At 49.6% G+C, this 27,927-nt stretch overlaps 1 protein-coding gene and 1 long non-coding RNA gene across 2 annotated transcripts in view; both read right to left on the bottom strand.

Moving 5' to 3' along the window:
- Positions 1 to 48: 48 nt before the first annotated feature.
- CORO2B (coronin 2B) overlaps positions 49 to 27,927 on the bottom strand; it is an 84,622-nt gene continuing 56,743 nt past the window's right edge. Inside the window, exons 3-12 of the mRNA XM_083713204.1 lie at positions 27,386 to 27,502; positions 22,979 to 23,128; positions 22,259 to 22,423; positions 19,652 to 19,768; positions 18,859 to 18,963; positions 17,218 to 17,314; positions 15,754 to 15,866; positions 5,866 to 5,956; positions 4,548 to 4,687; positions 49 to 3,402 (exon numbers count right to left, since the gene is read on the bottom strand). Of these exons, the coding sequence (XP_083569330.1) occupies positions 3,265 to 3,402; positions 4,548 to 4,687; positions 5,866 to 5,956; positions 15,754 to 15,866; positions 17,218 to 17,314; positions 18,859 to 18,963; positions 19,652 to 19,768; positions 22,259 to 22,423; positions 22,979 to 23,128; positions 27,386 to 27,502 (1,233 nt within the window). The 3' untranslated portion in view covers positions 49 to 3,264. The remainder of the gene's footprint in view (positions 3,403 to 4,547; positions 4,688 to 5,865; positions 5,957 to 15,753; positions 15,867 to 17,217; positions 17,315 to 18,858; positions 18,964 to 19,651; positions 19,769 to 22,258; positions 22,424 to 22,978; positions 23,129 to 27,385; positions 27,503 to 27,927) is intronic.
- LOC310831982 lies at positions 20,258 to 22,252 on the bottom strand. Its single transcript, XR_014558086.1, has 2 exons — positions 22,085 to 22,252; positions 20,258 to 21,632 (listed from the first exon to the last, which is right to left on the bottom strand). It is a non-coding gene; the product is annotated as an uncharacterized lncRNA (long non-coding RNA).

Below are 27,927 nucleotides of genomic sequence, written 5' to 3'. Positions count from 1 at the left end.
CTCAGGACCAGCTTCCCACCGAAGGCAAAGGGAGACTTTACCACCAAATTTGGTTTTGGTATCTTGGTAATTTTTTTTTTATTTTGTCACTATTTTTATGGCAGCATAAATAATAAGCGAGTGAGAGAACACTGAAATGGAGCAGGGTGGGGTCAGCGTTAGGCACAGAACACAATGTAAACATTGGTGGTGTGGTGGGGGAACATGGGGAAGTATGTGAGGGGCGGGTGGAGAGAAAGCACACCTGTCTTTTTGGATGGTGCTTGGCGGTTAAAGCATGTGTGTGGTGGGGGGCACACACACATGAATGAGCACTGTGCAGAACCTCTAGCAACTCGGGTCTAGATTTCAGCCGACAGATGCAGAAAGAATTCGGCAGGACTTGGATGCCACTGCATCCAAGAGGGAACTTGAGGTGGGTGATGTATTACAACCTAAAGCCTCACCCTTTCGATCGGCTCATTCTACGGCCACAACAGCTTTGCAGAACATTTGCTACATCCAGTTGGCAGTGGCCATGGACAAATTCGGGGTGGTTTCAAGACAGTCTTGGTAGACACATGATTTCTTGCGGCCAACAATCCAAAATGTTCAAATATGACCCCCGGAACTGGATCTACCTTGAGTCTAGCTCTGAGGATCATCTTGGACCAAGTTGCAGGTGTTGGCATTTTCAGAGGCCATTTTTTTTTTACCAGTTCTGGCCCCAGAAGTCAAATCTCGTATGTATGTATTTAAACATAGCAATTCTATATACCGTAGCACTTTCTGAGTGTTCTAGTTGCCTCAAACTCTGTGAAATCAATCGTAAGGTAGGCCCTAATATATTATCCCCATAAAGGTAAAGGGACCCCTGACTATTAGGTCCAGTTACGGACGACTCTGGGGTTACAACGTTCATCTCGCTTTACTGGCTGAGAGAGCCGGTGTACAGCTTCTGGGTCATGTGGCCAGCATGACTAAGCCGCTTCTGGCAAAACCAGAGCAGCGCACAGAAACACCATTTACCTTCCCGCCGGAGCAGTACCTATTTATCTACTTGCACTTGAAGTGCTTTTGAACTGCTAGGTTGGTAGGAGCAGGGACGGAGCAATGGAAGCTCACCCCGTCGCTGGGATTCGAACCGCCAACCTTTCAAGCGGCAACCCCCAGAGGCTCAGTGGTTTAACCCACAGTGCCACCCGTGTCCCAAATTATCCCTGTGTTGCAGACATAATGGCTCACCTATTTTTTATCCTCCCATTCTAGGGTCCAGATACATGATAGCTCCTCATCATAGGGTTCCTGCACTCAAGACCACAATGGTGAACTTATTCCAGGATAGTTGACTGGGGGCAAAGGAATTTCAGTCACGGGATCCTGTCTCTTCACCCCCTGCAGGGGAATGTTAGCAGTCAGGACTCCAAAGCGAAAACTACCCGTTCCTAATTTCTCAGCAAGGCAATTGTCTTCAGAAGGAAGGGAATGCCCCTAACTAAATACTGAAGCAATCTTACTGCCACTTGGACTTCCCCCACATCATTTACTAAAACCCATAGTGGCAAGTCCCATTTTCATTAATGGCTAGCAAGGAAGTGAAATGCTTTCGGCACACTCCATTGGCAGGAGGCTCTACCTGTGATTCCAAATTCAGGATAGATTTACCTTCTAGAATATCCGTCTCCAGGACCCAGTTCCCTGGGGCTCTTTCTTCAGACCATGGACCAATTTGGAGCGGATGACTGTAGGAAGGCAGATTGCTAGGTGATGCTAGGGGCTCATTGCATGGGAACCTTTTGGGGGGCCAGTCTTCTTACCTATAAATCTCAACAGGGGCATGACAGCCAGCACCCTGAAGGTCCCAGTTGCTGTGTGACTCACAGTACCCCTTTTGCAGCAAGCACCCATTGGGCAACCTTGCATTTGGGTGGTGTTAGCAGCAACACCTCACCGTCCCCCAGCATATAAAAGTGAGGTTTGGGGACTGGTCCCTCCCTTTGCTGCCTCGCAGCAGTCACCAATGGTTCGGCCTAGGGCACAGCTTCACTGGCAGCAGCAGAGAACTGAGCTAGCAAATGCATCAGAAGATGTTGGTAGGATCCAGCCAGACTGAAGCATCTTGCAGCCTGAACCTCAGCATCCGTCCACAGCGGGACCTCCTGCCTTCAAGATTTCCTCCTTCCTTGCAGTCCCGTGTCACGGCATGTGTTAATAACCACTATCTGACAGCAAGAGCTGTTTAAGACAGTGGAATGGACCACCTCAGAAGGTGGTGGACTCTCCTTCATAGGAGGTTTCTAAACAGAGATTGGGTGACCATCTGCCAGGGATTCTTCAGATGTGATTCCTGCATTGCAGGGGATTAGACCAGATGACTCCTGGGGTGTGTGTGTCCCTTCCAATTCTATGATTCTAGGAGAAAATACGAAGTTCTATAATATGTGAAGGCTTGGGATTAATGGTTAGGAAACAGAGATACAAAGAGCGGGTATCCCTTATAAACTGGCGCCACCTGTTTCGATAGGACAACAACCAAGGGGTTGATGCATAGAAAAACCACTGGGCTATGGCTGAAGCAGAGCTGGCCCCACAGTACAAATGATGCCAGTGGCTATGGGGTGGGGAGGTGGGGAATGGCATTTTTTTAAGGAATACTGAGAAAGCTGTGCATGACCTTAACCCCCAACATCCGCTGCAGCATTAAAGGGATCCTGGGGGTTCTGCTCTTTTGCTTGCGCGGCACATTGCGGGGAACTTCCTGGGAGAAGGGGGTGAATTAATGTCCAGGTCTCCCATGTACCTTCCAGTTTCATGGACCTGAATTCCAGTTTTGTATCCAGTGTGCATTGTCAGTCACACTTTGCATAGGAAAGAAAAAGAATATTAATAATACTAATCAATGCCATTGCTTCCTGCGGGGCATGCAGAATTCCCTTTTCATTCCTGCTCAAGGATGGAATGGAAAACCGAATGCCCCGTTTAGCTAATCCCGTGACTTGGCAGCATCAGGAAACGCATTGACTCCTCTACTTCCTCCAAGGGAAGCTCGGGCTCTACATGGGTCCCTTTGCTTGTTTCATGCAGTAGTTTTCTCAGTTAACATCATACAGACAACACGTCTTTCTTTTAGTGCTAGGAAATGACCACAGAAGGACACAGTTCCAGTTAGCGGGTGAGCTCCCTGGGGGCTGGCCATGGGGGTCTCTGGCTCATATCGTGTGTTAAGTGGATACAGTAAAATTAAAAGAGTGGGTATAAACAAAGAGCTTGTTTAGAAAATGTCCTTTAGAGTTCATTGTTCTTCGGGCTGTTGCGCAAGTTTTTCAGCTCCAGCTGTAGCTGTCGGATTTTGATGTCCTTCTGCGAGAGCTCAGCTTTCAACCGCCGGATCTCATCTTGTTGCCGGAAGAACATTCGGAGAAGCTTGAAGTTGAGGAAGAGAGAGAAAGAGTTGGCCTCCGTATTGTGTTGTTGCTTCATTTATTTATGAACCCCCATCGTTCTGCCTGGACACTGAGGTCCAGCGCCAAGGGCCTTCTGGCAGTTCCCTCGCTGCGAGAAGTCAAGTTACAGGGAACCAGGCAGAGGGCCTTCTCGGTATTGGCACCCGCCCTGTGGAATACCCTCCCACCAGATGTCAAAGAGAAAAACAACTACCAGACTTTTAGAAGACATCTGAAGGCAGCCTTGTTTAGGGAAGCTTTTAATGTTTAATGAGGAAACCCAGCCAGATGGGCAGGGTATTAATACTACTACTACTAATACTAATACAGTACTAATACTAATTATCCCATCTTTTCATCCAAGCAACAACCCTGTGAGGTAGGCTAGTCTGAGAGGCAGCGATTGGCCCAAGGTCACCTAGCAAGCTTCCTGGCTGAGTGGGGATTTGAACCCTGTTTTTCTGACACTCTGACCAATGTACCATATTGACTCTCGAAAAAATTATGGTACTTTGATATATCATAGCTGGCAAGTATTTGTGGGGGCCATGTACAAAAAAAACCCCTGCCAAAGGCTCATATCATTCAGCATCCTTTTCCCACAGTTGCCAGCTAGATTCATATGGGAAGCCTGGAAGCAGGACATGAATGCAACAGTACTTTCCTACTTATGATCTGCAGAATCAGATGCATCCTGCCTTCAATAAGAGGAGTAAATAGCCATCATGACTAGTAATTGTTGATAGGTATGTCCTCCATGAATTTATCTCTTTTAAAGCTGGTCCTCACTACCACCTGTGGCAGCAAATTCCACAGTTTCAACTGTGTGGTGTGTGTGTATATAAGTATTTTCTTTTGTCTGTGCCGAATCCTACCAACATTCAGCTTCTGTGAATGACCACACTGGGTTCTAGTATTATGAGAGAGGGAGAGAAAAGCCTGTTAAAGTGCTCCCACCCCCCAGCTGAGGGAGCCCCGATGCTTTTCTGGCTTTGCTAACCTCCAAGCAAAGCCGCCATCATGGTCTGCCCCTCATACTGGTTCTGGGCAACATATGGGATACATTGCCCAGGCCTAATGATGACAACTCTCAATCTGGACAGAGGGTAGCTGTTTTTTCCTTACCTCATTCTCTGTTCTGGGGGGCACGTTTTCTAAGAGGTCGATCCCATTAACAACAACACTCTTCTTCTCTCTCATCGGTGCCTTAAAAACAACTTTTGATGCTTTCTTATAGCCTTCCTTTAAAGACATCAATATGGGATCTAAGAAAGAAAGAAAACAAGAGACAACAAATGCTAAACCAAAGGGCTAGAGAGACACTTTTTGGAAACGAGCAAATAATCTACCCTATGTTAGCTAAAACCGGGACACGGGTGGCGCTGTGGGTTAAACCACAGAGCCTAGGACTTGCCAATCAGAAGGTCGGCGGTTCGAATCCCCGCAATGGGGTGAGCTCCCATTGCTCAGTCCCTGCTCCTGCCAACCTAGCAGTTCGAAAGCACATCAAGTGCAAGTAGATAAATAGGTACCAATCCAGCAGGAAGGTAAGTGGCATTTCCGTGCGCTGCTCTGGTTCGCCAGAAGCAGCTTAGTCATGCTGGCCACATGACCTGGAAGCTGTGCGCTGGCTCCCTCGGCCAATAAAGCGAGATGAGCGCCGCAACCCCAGAGTCAGTCATGACTGGATCTAATGGTCAGGGGTCCCTTTACCTTTACCTATTTTAGCTAAAGGACCAAACATTTGTGTTCTGTATTTGGGACAATGTGCTGGAACTTTGTGAAGCTGCATTTTACTCTGCAGCGCCTGTGAAACTCCTGCTGAACATCACACACAATCCAAGAGGTTGCGTTGGCGTGGCAGTGAAGCAGCCCATAATCTCAGAGGTGCAATCGAAGCTACTGCAAATATCAGGGTTCTGAAGCTGGGGAAACCCAGGCACCTTTGTTACTCTGCCACTATGCCAGCTTTCCAAAAGAGCCTGCCCTTTTTTGAGCTTTAGTGCCACCAGGACTGCTGGTCTGAAAGTGGTTCAACCTCAGGTGTGCCCAGGTGACAAAATGGGTCCTACAGAGATCTACCTAGCTCTATAAGGCTTTGAATAGACTGGCTCTTCAGTTAGATTCTCAATTGCTTTAACACATTCCTCATTCTATATTTTAATATGGCAAGGAGATGGGACAGGTCCAGCATTTCAGTTGATTTCACTGGGGAGAGAAACAAGAGAGCATCACTTAGTCTTCACCATTTCCAGATGTTGAAATGGTAAATGCCCAGACTTCAATATTTGGAAATATTAGGGATTTCAAGCAGTGTTAGCCATGTTTTGCTTGAAGTCAAATTTCTGGCCACTTTAAAAGTTGTTTTTCTTTTTAAAACCTAGGTGGTGTTTGATTTTCCACCAGGTTGCACATCACAAAATTGCAGAGCTAGTGCATTTACCCCGGTTCGTTCCACTCAGCCATTCATCCGGTGTGAGAGCAGGCTCTGTTCCTGGAGTCATTGGGTAAATATCTTCCTGGTATGTTTCCGACTAGAATGCAGAAGGAAGAGAAACAGCATATTTGAAATAATTAGTAAAGGACTTCCAGAGCGGTGGTGGTGTTCTGGGAAGGGTGCCCCCAGGCAGGCAGCAAACACATAATGCTGCTGGCATCAGCATACTACTACTAATAATTTATTATTTATACCCTGCCCATCTGGCTGAGTTTCCCCAGCCACTCTGGGCAGCTCCCAATCAAGTGTTAAAAACAGTACAGCATACCAACCTGTATCCCCCCCCCCCACCAAATATAATCTAGATTTATCTTTCCCAAGAAAAATTCAGTAAGTAACACACACACCAGCAATGACCCAGTTGCAAACAATCATTTAACAGTGGTTCCCGAACCATTTGGGGCACCTACCCCCTTGGTTCCATAATCGTAAACTGCCCAAAGTGGCTGAGGAAACCCAGCCAGATGGGCAGGGTATTATTATTATTATTAGTATTATCATTATCATTTCATCATCAGTCCCCTCACCCCAATTTAAAAGTGATAGAAGCAGTAAAACCTTAAATACAAAACAAGGAAGTTTTTTTGTTCCATGTTCTAGCCCTGTCAACCATAAATTAGCAATCAATGTGTTTGGAAGGCCCCACTTCCAGTGCCCCCCTTCTGCATCCTTGCCTCTTGGGGCCTCATTGCCCCCCCCCCCCAAGGGTGGTACTGCCCATTTGGGTAACTACTGGTTTAACCCCGTCTGCGAGCCACTAAGTTCCATTTTGCCCCCCCCCCCCCAAAAAATCAAAAAGATTTTTGATGCTATGGCAGTAATTAAACTACTCAACATACTCCCCCCCCATCCCCAAAACGAGGAGCGGACATTTATCTCAGGAGCAGCACAAACTTTTGGCTCATTCTCTGAGCCAAGCGAAGTCATAAGCATTGCAACATAGCAGGTTAACCATTTGTCGGATTGCAGTTTGGGATGAAGGTTGCATTAGAGCATTCTCAAGCACATCCCTGTTGCCCCGAAGATCTGGCTCCACGCTGCTGCAGAAAAAGAACCCATGCAGCAGGGAGCTCGGTGTGTTTGCGGTCTGAAAGGAGAGGCAATCAAGGCAGGAGAGGCTTAATAGAAGGCATTTGGGCTTGTGGAGCGTGGAGAAAAATGACTACGAGTGAGGGGAATGGACCTGTGGGGCTTTGTGCGGAAATAATGGGACAGAATCGCAACCTTCCTTTACAACACCAAGTGCCAACTCCCTGGGGCTCTGGGTTGCCTGAGCACCCACAAAATTCCCCATGAAGGAACAGGACACCCACAAATTTGGGTGTGTATTTATTTATTTATTCATTCATACATACATACATACCCCGCGTATCTGGCTGGATCTCCCCAGCAACCCTGGGCGGCTTCCAACAAAGTATTAAAATACAGTGGTCTGTTAAACATTAAAAGCTTCCCTAAACAGGGCTGCCTTCAGATGTTTTCTAAAAGTGTGGTAGTTGTTCTTCTCTTTGACATCTGGTGGGAGGGCGTTCCAAAGGACGGGTGCCACTACTGAGAAGGCTCTCTGCCTGGTTCCCTGTAACTTGGCTTCTTGCAGTGAGGGAACCTCCAGAAGGCCCTCGGCGCTAGACCTCAGTGTCTGGGCAGAACGATGGGGATGGAGACGCTCCTTCAGGACCAAGGCCGTTTAGGGCTTTAAAGGTCAGCACCAACACTTTGAATTGTGCTCGGAAACGTAGTGGGAGCCAACGGGCACCCACGGTTGCGGGGCCATGTTGGCACTCCTGCATCTGAGCACACACTGATGCAAAAAAAAAAAAGAGCTTGTGCACAAGGTCAACATGTTTTAAGGCATAAGAACCCAAGGAGAGTCTGCTGGATCAGGCCAATGGCCCGTCTAGTCCAGCATCCTGTTCTCACAGGGGCCAACCAGATGGATGAGGGAAGCCAGCAACAGGTATTCAGATGTGTTTACTGCCCCCAACCATGGAGGCAGAGGATAGCCATCGTGTCTAGTAGCTATCAGGGCTGGTAGCCATCGATAGCCCTCCCCTTTGTCTAATCCTCTTTTAAAACCATCCAAGCTGGTAGCCGTCACTGCCTCCTGTGGAAGCAAGTTCCATAGTTTGAGGCAGAGCAGACTTCTCCCACCTGGGACCCAGTAATGATAATAATAATAATAATAATAATAATAATAATAATAATAATAATTGTCAGGACTGCCGCTAGGTCCCAGCTCACAGAGGACCAACGCCCAGTGGATATTATATACAAAAGTCTTTATTGAAGTTTAGTTTCCATTTCCAAGCTCTGGGCGCGCAGGCCCACGTCTTAACGCTAGACCGGCTAAGTCCCCTCTGACTCACTGCTCCACCCACACCAGTTTAAGATTCTAGCCCGGCTCCACCTCTTGCGCTGCTCTTTCCTGCGTTGGGTCCTTCTGCCCTCTGGGGTTCCCTCCTTCCTGGACTCCTCTGACGCGGAGCCTCCTGAGTCTTGCCCCTCCCTCCGGCGGGCTTTAGGACCTGGCTCCCTTCCCGGGCTCCCCGCTGTGCCGCGCTCCTGTACATTTGAACTTGGCGCGCGCGCCCAGCCGGTGACTTTCCTTCTGACCGTTTCCCCGCTTCCTGATGTGGGTGTTGCCAAACCTGACTCCTCTCCTCCCTCTGGTGGTGAGGACACTGGTCCCGACTCCTGGGACTCCCCCTCCCCACTGCGCTCTGGTGGAGACGCTGGCCCTGATCTCCAGCTGCTGTTCAGAGACTCCCCGCTGGCCCCTCCCTCTTGAGGTTTCTCCCTTGGAATCTCCCTTGCTCTGGCCACCGGCGCTCCCTTCTGTGAGTCCTCCGATTCGCTAGAGAGGCTTGTGGAATAACTCTGGCCACTGTCACTGCCTGCGCCCCCCTCGTACTCCTCCTCCTCACTCTCCATTTGCTCCCCCTCCTGTGTCTCTCCTTCTGAACCCCTGACATCCATCCCCCCCTCGAAGCCCCCCCTTCCCCCCTCCCCCTCTTCCGGTGCGGGTTCCGGGTGCTCCATTGTTGTAGGGGTGAGTCCAGGATACAGCTCGTCCCCTGAGGCTTGCAACCATCGAGATAAGTCCGGGAAGTCCCCCATGGGCTCGTCGACGACGACCTCCTCCGCTTCCATCTCCTGCGCGGTGTGCTCGAAATCTGCGCTCGACCCCAAATCACCCAAGAGCCCTCCTCCCCCTGTTGTTTGATGGGGGTCCACCTCCCAGGGCCCCTTCGGCATGTCTCTGCGCCAGCCCACTTCGGGTTGGTCTTCCCACCAATAAGATCCCCCCGTGCCAAAACCTGAAAGTGATCCCTCCGGAGAGCTGCCTCCCGGAGCCGAGTCCTCAGCTGACGAGAAACCCCGGAAAGTGCTGGCCGAGAGTGTGGGTGTGAACAAACAATCCTCGAAAAAGCCCGCCGGCATAGGCTTGTGCGGGAAAAGTGTGTGGAATTCTTCCTTGAGCAACTGCTCTTCCACTGCGTAATCCGGCACCCACCTGTTGGCGCTGGCCGGGGTGTCCTCCGTGGCGAGAAGATATTCAATCCCGTCCTCCCCCCACCTTGAGTCTAAAATCTCAGTGGCTTCATTAAGTGGCTCCCCTTTCGGCGACCCCCCTTTTTTGGGCGCTTCTCTGAGCGGGTCTGGCGCCTTCCCCGGTGCTTGAAACCTGTGGGGCTCTCTGTAGGGCGTGAGCACTGATCTATGAAAGACCGGGTGCATTCTGGAACCCTCCGGGAGTGTCAACCGGAAGGCCACTGGGTTGATCTGCGCCTCTACTTGGTAAGGCCCTAGCTGCTTGTGCCCTAGTTTCTTCTTGGCTAACGATCTGGCTGGAACTGCTTGTGCTGCCAACCAGACCCAGTCTCCCACCTGGATGTCCTCCCCAACCCTCCTGTGTCGATCTGCCTGCACTTTGTAAGCCTGTTTTGCCAACTCTAACTGCCTCCTGAGCTGCTCGTGGATCTCCTGCAACTCCGCTGCCACTTCCTCTGCTCCCTGTGGCTCCCCCTCCCGCACTGTGTCCAGACCCGGGAAGGTTCTGGGATGCCTCCCGTAGTTGGCAAAAAATGGGGTCACCCCCGTGGACCCGTGCTTCGTGTTGTTGTAGGCAAACTCGGCCAACGGTAGATAGTCCACCCAGGTCGATGGCTGCTGGTTCGCGTAGCATCTCAGGTACTGCTGCATGATGGCGTTGACCCTTTCCGCCTGCCCGTTAGTTTGCGGGTGTCTCGCCGACGCCAGGCTGACCTTGACGTTCAGGAATCCCATCAGCTTTTGCCAGAAGTTGGAGATGAACTGGCGCCCCCGGTCGGACAAAATAGACCGTGGTAGGCCGTGCACCTTGAACACGTGGTCTATGAACATCTTAGCGGTCTGCTCGGCCGTGGCCACCTTCGCGCACGGAATGAAGTGGGCCATCTTGGTGAACAGGTCCACTACCATGAGCACTGCCGTCTTGCCCCTTGAGCTGGGTAGATCTGTGACAAAGTCCAGGGCTACCCTCTCCCACGGTACGAACGGTGTCTGTAGCGGTTCCAACAGGCCCGCCGGCGGCTGGTGCACAGGCTTAGCCCTTTGGCAGGTGTCGCACCTATTGACATAGTCCGCGACATCCCCCCGCATCTTAGGCCACCAAAAGTCTCTGGCTACTAAGTCCACCGTCTTCTCCTTGCCGAAGTGCCCCGCGCTGGGCGCGTCGTGCAGCTGTTGCAGGACCTTCGCGCGGAGGCTGTCTCCTGGTACGTAGAGGACTCCCTTGCGTAGGAGCAGGCCGTCTCGCACTTGGAATTCGTCGCCCCTCGCCTTGCCACTGCACACCTCCTCCATCTTGGCTCGGGCGAACGAGTCCGTTTGCAGCGCGCGGCGCACCGCGTCCAGGTCCACCGTGGCTGACGCGCATGCCCACGCCTGTGGTGTGAAAATGTGCTTGGCCGCCGCCGGTGCCTCTGCCTCCAGATACTGCGGTTTTCTGGACAGCGCGTCCGCCAAGACGTTGCTGTTTCCTGGGATGTACTCAATTCTGAAGTCGAAATCTGCAAAGAACTCCGCCCAGCGGATGTGTCGCTGGTTCAGGAACCTCGCCGTGCGCCAGTACTCCAAGTTCTTATGGTCTGTGCGGACCTGCACCGTGTGCTTGGCTCCGACGAGGAAGTGCCGCCACGCCTTGAAGGCTGCATGTATGGCCAGCAACTCCCTGTCCCAAATGGTGTAGTTCTGCTCCGCTTTGCTGAGTTTTCTGGAGTAGAAAGCGCACGGCCTCCAGTCCCCCTGGTGGTCTTGCTGCAACAGAACGGCTCCCACGGCCCTGTCTGAGGCGTCCGTCTCCACTCTCATGGGCCTGCTGGGATTTACGTGCAGTAGGTTCTCTTCGGAAGCGAAGAGCTGCTTGAGCTTCTGAAAGGACTGCTCTGCCTGCTCCGTCCAGATGAACCTCTTCTTCTTGGAACTGAGGGTGTCGGTGATGGCCGCTGTCTGCATGGCGAAACCCTTGATGAACTTGCGATAAAAGTTGGCAAAACCGACAAACCTCTGTACTTCCTTCCTATTGCGTGGGCTCTTCCAATCCAGTACTGCACGTACCTTGGCACCGTCCATAGCCAGTCCCTTGTCGGACAGTTTGTAGCCCAAGAAATCCACCTCCGTCTTGTCGAACTGGCACTTCTCCAGCTTGGCGTACAGCCTGTGCTCCCGCAGCCTCTGCAGAACTTCCCTAACATCTCTCTCGTGAGCCTCCGGCGATTCCGAGAAGATTAGGATGTCATCCAGGAAGCAGACGCACTTCTTGTAGAGGAGACCCGCCAAGACATGATGCATGAAGGCTTGAAAGCAGTGGGAACCATTTTTTAATCCAAAAGGCATAACTCTGTATTCATAAGTGCCCAGCGGCGTAAACATGGTTGTTTTCCACTCGTCGCCTTCCCGTACGCGAATGAGATTGTACGCTCCGCGCAGATCCAACTTGGTAAAGATGCGACCCTTCCTCACCGTCGCCAGCAGGTCATCGATCTTGGGCATAGGGAATGCTGAGGGCTTGGTCTTGAGGTTCAAGAAGCGGAAATCAACGACCAGCCTCTTTTGGGGCGTGTCCCGCTTCTTTACAAAGAACACGGGACTGCCTCCTGCCGCCTTGGACTCCCGGATGAATCCCCGCTTCAGGTTGTGATCTATGAACTCCCTGAGCTCTTGCAATTCATCCTCAGACATGGAGTACAGTTTCCCCGTCGGGAGCGTCGCCCCGGGCAGGAGGTCGATCTTGCAGTCGTAGGGTCTGTGGGGTGGCAGCTTATCCGCCTCTTTCTCGCAGAAGACCTCCAAAAACTCCTTGTATTTGTTAGGCACCGCTTGCAACATGCCCAAGTTCAGCTGTGGTCCATCCTCGTGCCCCTCATCTTCCAAGTCCGCCAGGATGCAGTGTTCTGCGCAGTAAGAGGAGCCGAAGGTCAGTTGCCGCTGGTACCAAGCTAATGCCGGGCTGTGCCTATCCAGCCAACTCATTCCCAACACTATGGGCGTGTCTGACAGGCGGGTGACGTTGAAGCTGATGACCTCACGGTGGTTTCCAATGCGCATCACCATTGGCGGCGTCTGCTGTAGCACTTGCCCTCCCAGTAGCTCCCTGCCGTCCACTGTGACGACTTTCAGAGGTACCGCCGCTGGCAGAAGGGCTATGCCATGTTGCTGGAGGAACTGCATGTCTATAGAATCTGCATTGCTCCCCGAGTCGATGGTGATGGGAATTTCCACAAGTAGCCCATTGGGGAGCTGAAGGGATGCGGTGAGCTGCACTACTGGTTTGGGTGGGAGGGGGTCGGTGGGCTGTAAGATCCCTGGGGATTGCTTCACTGACTTGTCTGGCTGGTCCCCAGAGACGCCATCTCCAGCCAGACAGTGGAGTTTTCCTGCTGCGACTCCCTCTGCTGAATTGCGTCTGTTACTGTCGCTGCGGCTGCAGTATGCTTGTGAAACCGCTGGGGACACTCTTTTGCCATATGCTGAGCACTGTCGCAGATGTAGCACTTCCTGGTTCCTCTAGGAGGCTTCATCTTGACTGCTCCCGGAGTTAGGGCTCCGACTGTGGAGTGAGCCTTAGCACCACCTATCTCCATCGGCTCCTCTCCCCCTCCCAGCGGAGGCATGGATCGAGCGCGCGCCGCCTCCTTGGGGAAGGGAGGCAGTCCTCTCGCTGGCGTGCGTCCCAAATGCCCTTCCTCCCTGCCCCAAGGGCGTCCTTCCAACCGAACCCCAATGGAGAGTGCCCGTTCCACCACTTCCTTGGTGGTTTGGGGTCTTCCCCCCCTTGCGATCTCATCTTTCACAGCTCCGCTCAACCCCTCCCAGAACAGGTCTCTGACGGCAGGCGATTCTTTCTCCCAGGCTAGTACATTCACCAATCCGAAAAAACGTGAATGATATTGCCTCACAGTGGCTTTACCTTGTCTTAGTCCGTGAATCTCCCTCCTAGCGATATCCACATCAATCTCAGATAAAAAACACGCATCCATCACTTTAATGAAGGCAGCCGCATTTTGGAGGGCTGGATCCTTGTCTCTCCATAGATTGCGCAGCCACGATTTTGCCTCCCCCCGCAAATGCGAAATAATAAATCCCACTTTCTCTCCCTCATTTTTAAAGTCTTTGTCAAGCAGCTGCAATGTATAAATCACATCTGCTCTGAAGTTAGGATACTCCTGCAGGTCCCCATTGAAGTGAGATACCAGGCTCCCTCCTCTGTTTCCCAGCCCAATCCCTTCTGGTCTGGTGGCTGGTAGCCTCTGTGTACTTAGCACTTCTAACCTGGTTCGCAGATCCTGGCAGGCAGCAGCTGCTCCCTGTTCTTTCTTTCTGGAAGCCGCAATTTCTGCAGTCAACTGCGTCACTGCGTTTTGCAAACTCGCTATCCTCTCTTCGGTAGTCATTTCCCTGTTTTTCGTGAGCTCGCGAAGCACCAATCTTCACCCCTCGCTGCTTTCCCGGACTCCACGAGGTTGCAAAATTGGTGAAAATGGAGAGGGGACTTACTGTCAGGACTGCCGCTAGGTCCCAGCTCACAGAGGACCAACGCCCAGTGGATATTATATACAAAAGTCTTTATTGAAGTTTAGTTTCCATTTCCAAGCTCTGGGCGCGCAGGCCCACGTCTTAACGCTAGACCGGCTAAGTCCCCTCTGACTCACTGCTCCACCCACACCAGTTTAAGATTCTAGCCCGGCTCCACCTCTTGCGCTGCTCTTTCCTGCGTTGGGTCCTTCTGCCCTCTGGGGTTCCCTCCTTCCTGGACTCCTCTGACGCGGAGCCTCCTGAGTCTTGCCCCTCCCTCCGGCGGGCTTTAGGACCTGGCTCCCTTCCCGGGCTCCCCGCTGTGCCGCGCTCCTGTACATTTGAACTTGGCGCGCGCGCCCAGCCGGTGACTTTCCTTCTGACCGTTTCCCCGCTTCCTGATGTGGGTGTTGCCAAACCTGACTCCTCTCCTCCCTCTGGTGGTGAGGACACTGGTCCCGACTCCTGGGACTCCCCCTCCCCACTGCGCTCTGGTGGAGACGCTGGCCCTGATCTCCAGCTGCTGTTCAGAGACTCCCCGCTGGCCCCTCCCTCTTGAGGTTTCTCCCTTGGAATCTCCCTTGCTCTGGCCACCGGCGCTCCCTTCTGTGAGTCCTCCGATTCGCTAGAGAGGCTTGTGGAATAACTCTGGCCACTGTCACTGCCTGCGCCCCCCTCGTACTCCTCCTCCTCACTCTCCATTTGCTCCCCCTCCTGTGTCTCTCCTTCTGAACCCCTGACAATAATAATAATAATTTTATTTATATCCCGCCCTCCCCAGCCGAAGCCAGGCTCAGAGCGGCTAACAACAGTAAAAGTAACACAGCATTCTAAAATCAATTCATTCTAAAATCAATTCAGAATCAAATTAATGGCAACCATTGGGCCAGAGCTCTATGAGGACTACCAAAGGAGGGGGTCAGACTGCCTTGGCCAAAGGCCTGGTGGAACAGCTCTGTCTTGCAGGCCCTGCAGAAAGATGTCAGGTCCCACAGGGCCCCAGTCTCTTGTGACAGAGCATTCCACCGGATCGGGGCCATGGCCGAAAAAGCCCTGGGCTCTGGTTGAGGCCAGCCTAACCTCCCTGTGGTCCGGGACCTCCAAGATGTTTTTGTTTGAAAACTATAAGGTCCTCTGTGGGACATGCCAGGAGAGGCGGTCCCGTAGGTACGAGGGTCCTAGGCAGTATAGGGCTTTAAAGCTTAAAACCAGCACCTTAAACCTGATCTAGAGCAGCAACCCCCATGCCCCCATGCCTCTGCCAAATCCCACATGGCTCCTTTTCACTTGCCAAGGCCACCTGCAGGTGGCACATCAGCCAAGGGAGCTTCAAGGCCGCCGCGGTTTGAGGTGGAATTTAACAGCGTAAGAAATTTCAGGTTGTACTGTTGAGTGCTGATTTGGTGTTGCTGTGCAGTAAAATTGGGAAGTGGCAATGAAATGCCCTGCAAAATGGGAGCTAACTCTTACTTGATGTATAGTAAGAGCAGACCCGCAAGCAAATCAGGATGATGCTCAGTAAACAGGTCATCCGGAAGCAACCACAGTTGTGTGAACTGGACCCAACTTCAAAGTCTCAGTCCCACCACACATTTAAAGCACATGGCTCCCCTCAAAGAATCATGGGAACTATAGTTTTCCCCGTCCCATGCTACAGTTACCAGCATTCTTCACAAACTACAGTTCCCAGGGTTCTTGGGGTGTGTGTGAATTCCTGTGTATGGCATGTAGGCAGCCTTAGAGAGCAAACCTGCTTCCTGTGAGGGCCAGATTACTCACCCTCCTTGGCACGATCATGGAGATGGGCTCAATCAGCCCTTTTAACGTGATGAGCTTATAGAACCGGAACACCTCGCAGGCAGAGACATCCAGGCCATGCTTTGGCATCACTCCTACAAACACAAGGAATAGGAAGAACTGATGTTTGTTGTCCTGTACATAACAAAGAAAATCAAATCCTTGGAGAGGTAGCAAGGCGACCCTCTATCATGGCATCTGAGTGACACAGCAGTTCTGCACGATTTTCTCTGTTTCCTTTTATTTTATCTCCTCAGAGATCTTCCTGCTGCTCCCCCCCCCCCGGCTAGGTAAACCCCCTGCTTCTTGCACCAACCTCTGTTTCTATAAAGTGTGCCATCCACTGTCCTTAGCTACTGGCCCTCTGATCCAGTGTACTGGGAATGTTGATAAACATTCCGTATCCAGAGGGGAAAGGGCTCGGTGCACAACTGAAGAGGAAGGGTTGGTTTGGCTTGAGGGGAAGACCATGCACTGGAACCAAGGGCTGCCAGAACTTTATTTGGAGTGAGGGAAGTATGTCTGGGGCTGAGCAGGCCAAGATGTTGGAAATGTAGGGAGGGCAAGGACTGGGGAGAGCGTCAGGGAGGCAGCAGACCTGCAGGAGGAGGCCGAAGAAAGGGGCAGAGTAGTTAGAGGAGGTGTGGGAGCCTGTGACTATGCTGGGGAACAGAGGGCAGAACAGATGAAATAACATAAGAAGAAGCTTCTGGATCAAGCCAGTAGCCCATCAAGTCCAGCAACTTGTTTGCACCATGACCAAATGACCCTAAGAACCTAGGTATCCAGATAGACTGCCTCCAGGTCTGGAGGTTTCACAAGAGCACCAGAAGAGCCTTGCTGGATCAGGCCGATGTCCCTTTGATTTATTTCATAAAAATTCACAAGCCGCTTGGTTATATATAAAAAAAAACCCCTCAAAGTGGTTTACAAAAAGAAAAATCAAGAAAAAAGTACAACTCTACTTTTTAAAAATCCGAAAGTAAAAATACTGAAACAGATCAGAGTTGCCTCAGCTTCCTAAGCCTCTGGAAAAAGAGTACAGTGGTACCTCAGGTTAAGTACTTAATTCGTTCCGGAGGTCCGTACTTAACCTGAAACTGTTTTTAACCTGAAGCACCACTTTAGCTAATGGGGCCTCCTGCTGCTGCGCGCCGCCAGAGCACGATTTCTGTTCACATCCTGAAGCAAAGTTCTTAACCCGAGGTAATATTTCTGGGTTAGTGGAGTGTGTAACCTGAAGCGTATGTAACTGAGGTACCACTGTACAGTACAAAAATAGTCCAATATTTGGTTCTCAGAGTGGCCAACCACATGCCTTGATGCAGAGCCTGTCTCCAATTGTGGAGACAGAGCACAGCCATCGTGGCTAGTAGCCACTGACTAGTCCAAGGAAAGACGCTGCCTCCCTTTGAGGCTGTAGCGCAGACGATAAGCACCCCTTACCGAGGCCTTTTTGTGGAGCCGGAGAACGGAATTCCATGAGGTAAGTGAGGTATGGCTTCTCTGTACTGATTTCATAGTAGCGGATATTCCCATCTCCCTAGGGGGAGAGAGAGAAAGAGAAAGAGGTGTAAATTAGTGGGACTTTTGAAATATTGGGGTGGAAGGAGAGAGCATTGTACAGTTTAGGTCATAGCAGAGCCTTCTCCAACCTGGTGCCTTCCAGGTTTCTTGGCCTACAACTCCGATCATCCTCAGTTTAACATAGTGGTGCCAGTAGGCGCTGTGGGGAGTTGTAGTACAAAACATCTGGAGGGCCCCAGGTTGGGGTGGTTGTCATAGGAACTCTGACTTGGCCCACCCTTAAAAGCATGGATGGCCCTCTGTCAGGGGATTGGACTAGATGAACCTCAGGGTCCCTTCTAATTCTACCCTTCTATGATTCTGGGTGCTGTCTTGTTTTTGCTTACAACAACCCTGTGAGGTATTCTGACTTTATCTCCATTTTCTAGCAGAAGGACTGAAGGTTGAAGGACAATGGCATGGCTGCAGCCCCGATTAACATTCTATAATCTCCACAGTGCTCAAATTGGGATGGATCCATTTCCAGTCAGCCCAGATTCAGCTACATCTACTGAAAAGAAGGTGGCTGGTTTTAGGTCTGCCGGGAAATGGAGCATGTGTCCTTCATACATCTGAATGGAAACAAGGCATATTAATTTCATTAAAACCTGTTTCTGAGTATGCATGCTCAGGATCTCAGCCCTAAAAGACCAAAATTTAGAATAAAAAAGTGTACAGTTGGTCATCTCGTTCAACCCCTGCAATGCAGGAATCACAACTAAAGAATCTCTTTGGAAACCACCAGCGAAGGAGAATCCACCATCTTTCGAGGGAGTCCATTCTACTGTCAAATAGCTCATACTGTCAAAAAGTACTTCCTAATGTTGAGTTGCAATCTCCTTTCTTGCAATTTGACGCCATCAGTTCAGGTCCTACCCTCTGGAGCAACAGCAAACAAGCTTACTCCATCTTAATATTAGCAAAATAGTAGTAGTAGTAGTAGTAGTAGTAGTAGTAATAGTAATTATAATATCTGACAACTCTTCAGATATTTGAAGTTGGCTGCCAAATTGCCTCTCAATCTTCTCTTTATACAGTCAAACCTCGGTTGTTGAACATAATCCGTTGTGGAAGCCTGTTTGGCTTCCGAAATGTTCGACAACAGAGATGCGGCTTCTGATTGGTTGCAGGAGCTCCCTGCACTCAAGCAGAAGCCGCATTGGACATTCGGCTTCCGAAAAACGTTCAAAAACCAGAGCATTTACTTCCAGGTTTTCGGTGTTTGGGAGCTGAAACATTCCAAAATGGATGTGTTCAGGAGCCGAGGTTTGACTGCAGATTTAAATCTACAGCAACACAAATTGCTTTGGCTAAGCATCTACATGAACAGATGAACGCCTTTTTAAAAAACTACTTTGAGGGAAATGGTTTGTTAATTTTTTTAGTCCAAGGGAGTGACTATGACGTGACTCCAAATATACGTTGGTTCATAGTGCGTACCTAATGGCAAGATACAGAACCTTTGGGATTCTGTAGCCAAAGCCCACTCCACCATGCCATAAGCATTTTGTGCCCACTCACCTTGCCAGCCAGGTACAGCATGTGGGTATCAGCATCGTAGAAAGGGAAGAGGAGCCCAGACAGCCCGTCAATCTCCTCCTCTATTAAGGGCATGGCGAGATCTTCCTGCAGAAATCAAAGATACTCTTGTTGGTTTTAAAAAAAAAAAGCTTTCAAACCTGCTGCATCTATAACCTTGACACTAGGAATGTTATTACAAATGTGAAGAAAGGTGTCTTTTAAAAAAGCTGCGGCCAGCCTTCCCTAATCTGGTGCCCTCAATATGCTTTTCGACTACAAATTTGGGCCAGTCATTGCCTTTCAGCCTAACCTACCTCCCAGTGTTGTTATGAGGATAAAATGGGGAGGAGAAATATGTATGGCACTTTGAGAACCTTGGAGGAACGTTGGGATATAAATAAATAAAGGTTTCTTCTCTCAGGGCTTGGTCCCAAAAAGGGATGATTGAAAAAATAATATTTTTAAAACTATATAATTATTTATTATATTTGTTAGTTGCTTTCTCTTGCCTGTGGCAAATTACAAAGTGACTTACAACCGAAACAAAACAAAAAACCCCACACAGATATATTAAAACCAAAAACATCCCTATGACATCAAAAAGGTCACAGATAGTTCAAGGCCAAAGGCCTGCTTATAGTGGAAAGTTTTTGCCTGGCACCTAAAATATATAATGAGGGTGCCAGGCGAGCCTTCCTGAGGAGGGCATTCTGCAAACAGGGAACCACCACTGAAAAGGCCTGTTCTTGCATTACCACCCTCCAGAACAAGTAAATAAATATCATGGCCTGACCTGATCCCAGAGGGCAATCTGCCTCGTGTTCCACCGCGAGACTCCAGTTGTTAGAAGCCGCTTCATGTTTCCTAAAAAGACAACCCGGTTCACGCGATGGTTCTTACAATTCGCCTCCTGGAAAGACAACCAAGATTTACCCAGCCAGGCAGCTACACTCCTGGCAACCTCCAGCTCCCCTCTTCAAATCAATCATAGAATTGCAGAGTTGGAAGTCTAGTCCAAAAGTCTAGTCCAACCCCCTTCAATGCAGGAATCACAGATCAAGAATCCCTGACAGATGACCATCCAACTGCAGCTTAAAAACTTCCAGTGAATGAGAGCCCACCACCTTCCGTGGGAGTCCATTCTACTGTTGAATGGCACTTAAAGTCAGAAAGTTCTTCCTGATGTAGGACTCCCCTTTTCTGTAATTTGAATTCATTGGTTGGGGTCCTGCCCTCTGGAGCAGCAGAAAGCAAGCTTGCTCCAACTGCCATGTGACAAGACTTCAGATATTTGAAGATGGCTGTCAGATCCTCTCTCCATCTTCTCTTCTCCAGGCTAAACACACCCAATTACCTCAACCATTCCTCATAAGGCTTGGTTTCCAGACCCTTGGTCATCTTTTCAATATCCTTCTTAAGCTGTAGTACCCAGAACTGGACACAGGACTCCAGGCTTGGTCTGACCAAGGCAGGATAGAGCAGTACTATGACTTCCTTTGACCTGGACACTAGACTTCTGTAGGCAATTGATTAAGGCAGCTTTCCCTGCTGTGCTCCAGATGTTTCGGACCACAATCACCATCCATCCCAGCTGAGACAGTTGGGGCTTATGGGAGTTGTAGTCCAAAACATCAGGAGGGCACCAGGTTGGGAAAGGCTGGCTTACCATTCTTTCAAATACGCCACTCAAAAGCCTCACTTTTCATTTCATCCAATGCAACTTGTGATTAATAAAAGATTAAAGCTAGACGTAAAAACATGGCAGACAGTGAATTCTTTCTGTTCCCTCTGTTGAAATTGTGCTTATCTGCAGTCAAAATTTGCACGTTGACATTTGGGGGGTGGGGGTGGGAAATATTCTAACCAAGAGATCAAGAAGTTTTTAAATTTTTTTTGGAAAAAGGCTGCTTTCTTAGGAGATAGACACATGCTTATAAAAAGATTGCTTTTGGAAACTTAATTGTCGGAAGAAGGAGCTGTGCATTCTTACTAACAAAAACGTATCCAACAAGGACAGGGACCAACTTGCTTGTCCTGCAGTAGGAGAGGAGGCAATTTTTACACCAACGATGTTGCAATTTAGGTGGAGGTTGCAAAACATACAGGACATGAATTAATTGTAATCTGTAATTTATTAGCTTAAAAAACAACAACCTAAAAGCTGCTCAGGGGAGCCCCTCTGTTTCTGAGCAGTTTCTTACACCCCTATGCATTTTCTTTAATCTAAATTGCCCCTCCCCCCCCCCCCCCCCCGCAAAGCTGCTATCCACACTGCAGGCATAACTGTTGTTTTGGTGGGGCATTCAGACTGGAAAAACAGGAAAGCTGATGGAAGTTTTAATCTGTTTCTAGTTTCATTGTTGGTTTAACTTTTCAAAGGTCTTAAATTGTTGCCTCTTGTTGATAATTTTATTGCTCTTTCTGTTTTGTAAACTGCTCTACTTTGAAGGTTCTTTTTTTGCCATCAAGTGGTGCATAAATTTTATGAAATAAATAAATAAATGCAAACAAATAACATAAAAGCATAAGAAGAGTCTGGATGGCTGGATCAGACCAGTAGCCCATCTAGATGTCCAGCTGCGGCCAACCAGATGTCCCAGTACAAAGCCAGTCTGCAGTCAGGGCCTCAGCACCAAAGCAACCTCCCAGCAATTGTGTTCAGAGTCATGCTGCTTCTGACCGCAGAGGCAGAGCAAAGCCATTGTGGCTAGCAGTAGGCATGGACAGCCTGATCCTCTTTGAATCTGCCTAATTCTCTTTTAATGTAATCCAGGCTGGTGTCTGTCAGGGAACTGCCGTCCGGCTCAGAGGCGAGAGATAGAAGGGCAGTTGTGTTACAGGGAGCCTCCGAAAATCTTGCGAAGCAGTTCCTGCTCTGGCGAGGAGGAAAGCCCCACCTCCAGTGGAGAGGAGGTGCAGGAGCCAGGGGATGCTTGGGAGAGCCTCAACACTGAGCTTGGGTAAACTAGAGAGGAGGGAAGTACCCCTTTGCCAGTGCCTATTCTGCGCAGTAGGTTTCAGCGCAGGGAGGGGCGGAGAAGGCTGGGGGTCACGCGACTGTTATGTTGGGAGAGGTACAAGGACCGACCACTCTCAGATTTTGCTAGCAATTGAGCCAGACATGAACTTACGACGCTCTTCACTGTAAATAGTTTGCACCAAAATAAAGCCTGTAAAAGACAGGTCGGAGTCCTGCCTGGTTACTCTCGAGCAAGCGCAACAGCACCTGACTGCCTTCGCTACATCCCGCACCCCCTCCTCCCAGAGTTGTTGTCCTGATAAAAACTGGGCATGCACACCCCTTTCTGCAGCTGATTTAAAAAACAACAACAGTCAGGATGTTGGATGATGGCTCTCTGCCAACGCCTCTCTCTTTTGACCCTTATAAGAAGCTCCTTGCCTGGAGGACTTTGCCGGAGCGCGGCTCAATGACGCGGAGCTTCTTGTCTTTGCAAGTGGTGGCCAGCAAACTCCCGTCTGTGTTGAAGGACATGCAGAGAATGACGTCGGTGTGGCAGTCAATCATCTTCACAGGCTCACCGATGTCCAGGTTCCAGATGAGAACCTAACAAGGACAGGAATGCAAAACAAAGGTCAGCCTTCCCACCACTGGGGAGAGAGCCAGTGTGGTGTAGTGGTTAAGAGCGGTGGACTCGTAATCTGGTGAACCCGGTTCGCAAATCTGCACCTCCATATGCAGCTGCTGGGTGACCTTGGGCCAGTCACACTTCTTTGAAGTCTCTCAGCCCCACTCACCTCACAGAGAGTTTGTTGTGGGGGAGGAAGGGAAAGGAGAATGTTAGCCGCTTTGAGACTCCGCTGGGTAGTGATAAAGCGGGATATCAAATCCAAACTCTCTCTCACTGGCTGCAATGTTTTGCTTACTGTTGCGTTCATACCCCACCTTTTTCTCCATGGTTCTTCTCCTCCTCATTTAGTCCCAACAACAACAACAACCCTGTGAGGTAGGCTAGGCTGAGAGGCAGCAACTGGCCCAAGGGCACCCAGCAAGCTTCAAGGCAGAGTGGAGATTCGAACCCTGGTCTCCCAGGTCCTACACCAATGCACCACTACACACCACACTGGCTCTCATACATGAGGGCCTCTTTGCCCAGCTCACCTTATAGTCATAGCCGGCACTGAACAGGATGTTATTGGTGGTCGGGTGCCACTCAACAAGGCCGACACGCCGGCTGTGCCCGTACAACTCCAGGACCGCCTCCATCATGTTGCGCTTCAGTCCTCCGTCTGGAATTTCCCATATCCGAACCTTGAAGGACAGGAGAGCAAAAGGATGCTGTGAGGAGGGTGTCTTTGTCAACTCAGCGGCTTGCCTGGATGAAGTAGGTTTGTTATACAGTACACACACCCCCCTGAAACATTCTGCTACAGTAAAGATGTTTTAAAAATGTCTCAGGACCCATGGGCCACACTCACACCATACTTTATTACTATTATTATTAACCAAAAATGGCAAGCATAGTAAACAAACATAAACGAAGAATGAAAAATGGAAACCATAAAGCATCACAGCCTTGTTAGAAGCATGGGAACCCAAGAACCTGCTAAGCATTGTCAGCACTGGCAGTGGCATTATTATTATTATTATTATTATTATTATTATTATTATTATTATTATTACCAGCCCATCTGGCTGGGTTGCAGCTTCCAGTACATATAAAAACATAATAAAACGTCAAACATTAAAAACTTCCTGATACAGGGCTGCCTTCAAATGGCTTATTCAAGTATTGTAGTTGTTTATCTCCTTGACATCTGATGGGAAGGCATTCCAACATTTCAGGCAAGCCCTACATGGAGATACCATTGGAGATTCAACTGGGGGGCCTTCTGCCTGCAAGACAGAGGCTCTGTCGCTGAGCCACCACTGTCCCCTTAACACACATAAGTATAGGAAGCTGCCTTCCTATATTGGTCCTCCTGGCTCAGGAATGTCTGCCCTCATTGGCAGCAGCGGCTGTCCAGGAATTTAGGCAGGGGTCTTTGTCAGCTCTACCTGGAGAAGCTGTTGAATCTTGGCATTTGCCCTTCTTTAGCGTTTCCACCACACCAGCTTCTGTTACCAGTATGAAGCTGAATGGAGTTGTTGTCAACTTGCAGATTAAGGACAGAGCTCCTTAATATAATAATAATAATAATAATAATAATAATAATAATAATAATAATAAATATTATTTATACCCAGCCCTCCCTGGCCAGAGCAGGGCTCAGGGTGGCTAACACCAGTAAAATTACAATAAAAACATAATAGGGGGGGGGAACAATTTAAAATACAGGTTAAAATGCAATTTAAAATGCAGCCTCATTTTAAAAGTAGCCCATGGATCAAAACCATAAGGGGAGGGAAAACATAAGGGTCAGACTGAGTTCAAACCAAAGGCCAGGTGGAACAGCTCTGTCTTGTAGGCCCTGCTGAAAGATGTCAAGTCCCGCAGGGCCCTAGTTTCTTGTGACAGAGCGTTCCACCAAGTTGGGGCCAGTACTGAAAAGGCCCTGGCCCTAGTTGAGACCTTGCGACTTGGGACCTCCAAAGTGTTATCATTTGTGGACCTTAAGGTCCTCCACAGGGCATACCAGGAGAGGCGGTCCCGTAGGTACGTGGGTCCATATTTTTGTATGTCTGATACATATAGAACATGCCAAGATCTGCAGTCCCTGAGGTCTTTGGAGGAGAAGCAGGAGCTGCTGCTGTGGAGGGGATGCGCTTCCTTGCAGCTGTATGGCTTCCCAACTGCAGCAGCCACAGGCTATAAAAAGCACTTTCTGCTGACGGAGATGCATGACATCATGAAACGAGAGGGCGGGAGAGGCAGAGCCCCGGACAGCGGCTGAAGATTTGCATGAAAATGTGAAGCAGTCTTTAACATCTGTGGACCTTTTTGCAATGCTGTGGACCTTTTTGCAAGTGCCTCTATGTCCGACAAACATAACGGAGGCAGACGAAGCCTCCACATTTAGAAGCAGTATACTTCTGATTCTCAGATACAGGACAAGAAAGATGCATCTGGCTGGTAACAAGGCAAAGAGTGGCCCCATGTGGAAGGGAGTTCCACAAAACACGGCCCACAAAACTTAACACAGCACAAGTGGATAGAAGGTCCCGGGTTTGCAACAACAATATCATAGGCAGATATCAAAGCAAGGGAATCATTTCTATAAGCAAGCAAAACAAGTAAAACTGTTCCAACCAAAAGAGAAGAGGATAGACTTAGCCAGAGAGGTGGGTCACACAAAACAAGATACTTTTGTCTGTCAAAGGCTGGTGGGATAAAGAGGCATTTTCAGATGCATTGGCTGCACATCTCAAATTGGAGATCAGACCTGGCAGTGGCTTTTTAAAGAAATGCCCCTCCTCTAAAAATCCTCCTGCCTGGACAGCTTATTGGCCCCTCAGGAGAAATGTATAGGGAAGACAATCCCCCTGGGTCCTTCACCCCAACAGCATCTTCTTTGACTCCTTCATGCAAATGTTCCCTTGACGGCTCCACCCCTCCATGATGCAAGTTTTCTGTGCACAGACAGAAGGCTTTGCTGACCCTGTCCTGGCATGCATCCACCCCACTGAGAGAGAGTGTGTGGGGCAGGGAGGGTTGTTCCTGCCATAGTAAAGTACTCAGGAGCTCCCTTGTATTGCAGACTGGGCTGGCTGCTAGCCTCTGCCTCTGCCTCCTCCTCTTTCCCTCTCGCTCTCAAGCACTGAAAACCTGCTTTGACACAAGACACTCCAGCTTGCCTGCTGCGCCAGCCACTTGCTCTGAGCCCCACCTTCTTCTCTCTGCTGCAGGGATGCAGGTGACCTTGAGAAGGTCGAGAGGAGACTCCAGAACTGCAGAGGCAGCTCAGATAGGAAGGCAGGCAGAGAGGGAGGGATGGAATGGGATGAGCTGCCCCCACAGAAACCTCGCTTAGAGCTTGGGGTGAGAATTTGGAGTGGCGGGGGGGGGGGAGAGACTTCTGAAAGGCAAAGTTGGTGGTGAGAGCTATATGTCAATGTAGAAATAGTCTATCCTTTCCTAGCGTTGCCTTTCTTTAAAAAAAGAGGTGTCACTGGCCACTCCCTTCCAAGGGAAAACTCCCTCTTTAGCAATAGATTGGAAGAAATGGCAATCTGGGGGAAACCCGAATTGCCATTTGTTCCAAATGAGCACTAAAGAGCCATTTTCACTGGGGGAAAGCAGTGGGAGAAGAGGACATGTAGACGAGCCCCCATATTGTACATTTAACGCACTGTGATACTGCTTTAAACACCCAATGAATTTTGGGAGCTGTCGTTTGTTAAAGGGTGCAACCTCTGGGCCTTTCAAGTTAAGAGAAAAGGCAAGGAAAAATTGATATCATAGAGATTTATAAAATTATGCATAGCCTAAAGAAAATGGATAGAGAAAAGTTGTTTTCCCTCTCTCATAACACGAGAACTTGTGGACATCCAATGAAGCTGAATGTGGGAAGATTCAGGACAGGTAAAAGGAAGTGATTACTGGGTTGTTGTTTTTATTTTGATTATATATTTTGTGGTTTTATATTTTGATTTTGTTCTGCGAACCGCCCTGAGACCTCCGGGTATAGGTAAGGTAAAGGTAAAGGTACCCCTGCCCTTACGGGCCAGTTGTGTCCGACTCTAGGGTTGCGTGCTCATCTCGCTCTAGAGGTCGTGAGCCGGCGCCATCCGAAGACACTTCCGGGTCACGTGGCCAGCGTGACGAAGCTGCAGCTGGCAAGCCAGCACCAGCGCAGCACACGGAAACGCTGTTTACCTTCCCGCTATAAAGCGGTCCCTATTTATCTACTTGCACTTAAAAGTGCTTTCGAACTGTTAGGTGGGAAGGAGCTGGAACCGAACGACGGAAGCTCACCCCGCTGCGGAGATTCGAATCGCCGACCATAGGATCGACAAGTCCTAGGCACTGAGATTTTACTCACAGCGCCACCCGTGTCCCTCCGGGTATAGGGCGGTATATAAATTCAATATCTAACCAACCAACAACAAACAACTATGGAGCTCGGTCTCATAGGAGACAATGATGGTCACCAACCTAGATGGCTTTAAAAGAGAATAAGACAAATTCATGGCAGAGAGGACTATCAATGGCTTCTGGCCAGGATGGCTCCTCCTCTATATATGGAGGCAGCGATACCTCTGAATACCAGTTGCTGGAAACCACAGTGGGGCAGAGTACCCTTGTGCTCAGGTCCTGCTTGTGGGTTTCCCATTGGGAACAGGATGCCGTGAGAACAGGACGCTGGACTGGATGGGCCTTTGGTCTCATCCTGCAGCCTCTTCTGACGTTCTAATGCCCAGCTTTTGTCGTGGTCCCCTCCACACACAGCAATGCTGCGGAACGTATGGGCGGTCCAGTATGAGTCCACCACTAAAGCACTCTTGTTGCATCAATTACGTGTTGCAGAAAATGCCTGCAAAAGTTCTACCAGTCTGAAGGGTCTCCACTAATCCTTTTGAACCCCCTTCCCCTGAAACAAGCAGTACATTCTGCTGCTTTCTACTTACCGAGGTGTCTTCAGAGCAGGATGCAATGACGTTTTCAATAAAAGGGTTCCACTTGATGTCGAGCACGTTCCCCTGATGGCCGCACACTTTGGGGTAGTTTGGTTCAATCCGGCCAGTCTGCAAAAACAGAGCAAGAATCTGGGATCAGAAACTTTTCAACAATTCAAGTACAAATGTTTCAAGACTGCTGCCTGCCGTTAACAGGGAGTCATCTGTGACCCAAATAAGGCACTGGAAGTGCTCGGTTTAGAAGCATTTATGTGTCGTTATTACTGGGGTCTCATCCAGACGATGCGCCACAAGTCTGGAAATGTTTAAAGTCCTGTGTCTGAGCGGGCTCTTTTTCGGTCATTTCCACAAAGTCTAGGTGAGGTTGTTGGGTTGGCTGAGGCACAACAAGGTCACGGTGAAAGGAGCGGCCGGATTGTGATTTGGAAGAGGTGGTCTTCTTGCGATGATAGGGCTGCTTTGAAGTTCAGTCAATGTCAAGAGCTTCAAAGGTTCGCTGGAGATAGTGGCAGACTTGCAGGTAATTTCTACTG

This window comes from Podarcis gaigeae (assembly GCF_964106915.1).
Source record: "Podarcis gaigeae genome assembly, chromosome: 14".
Classification (NCBI taxonomy): domain Eukaryota; kingdom Metazoa; phylum Chordata; class Lepidosauria; order Squamata; family Lacertidae; genus Podarcis; species Podarcis gaigeae.
This window is presented reverse-complemented; position numbering and strand designations above follow the sequence as displayed.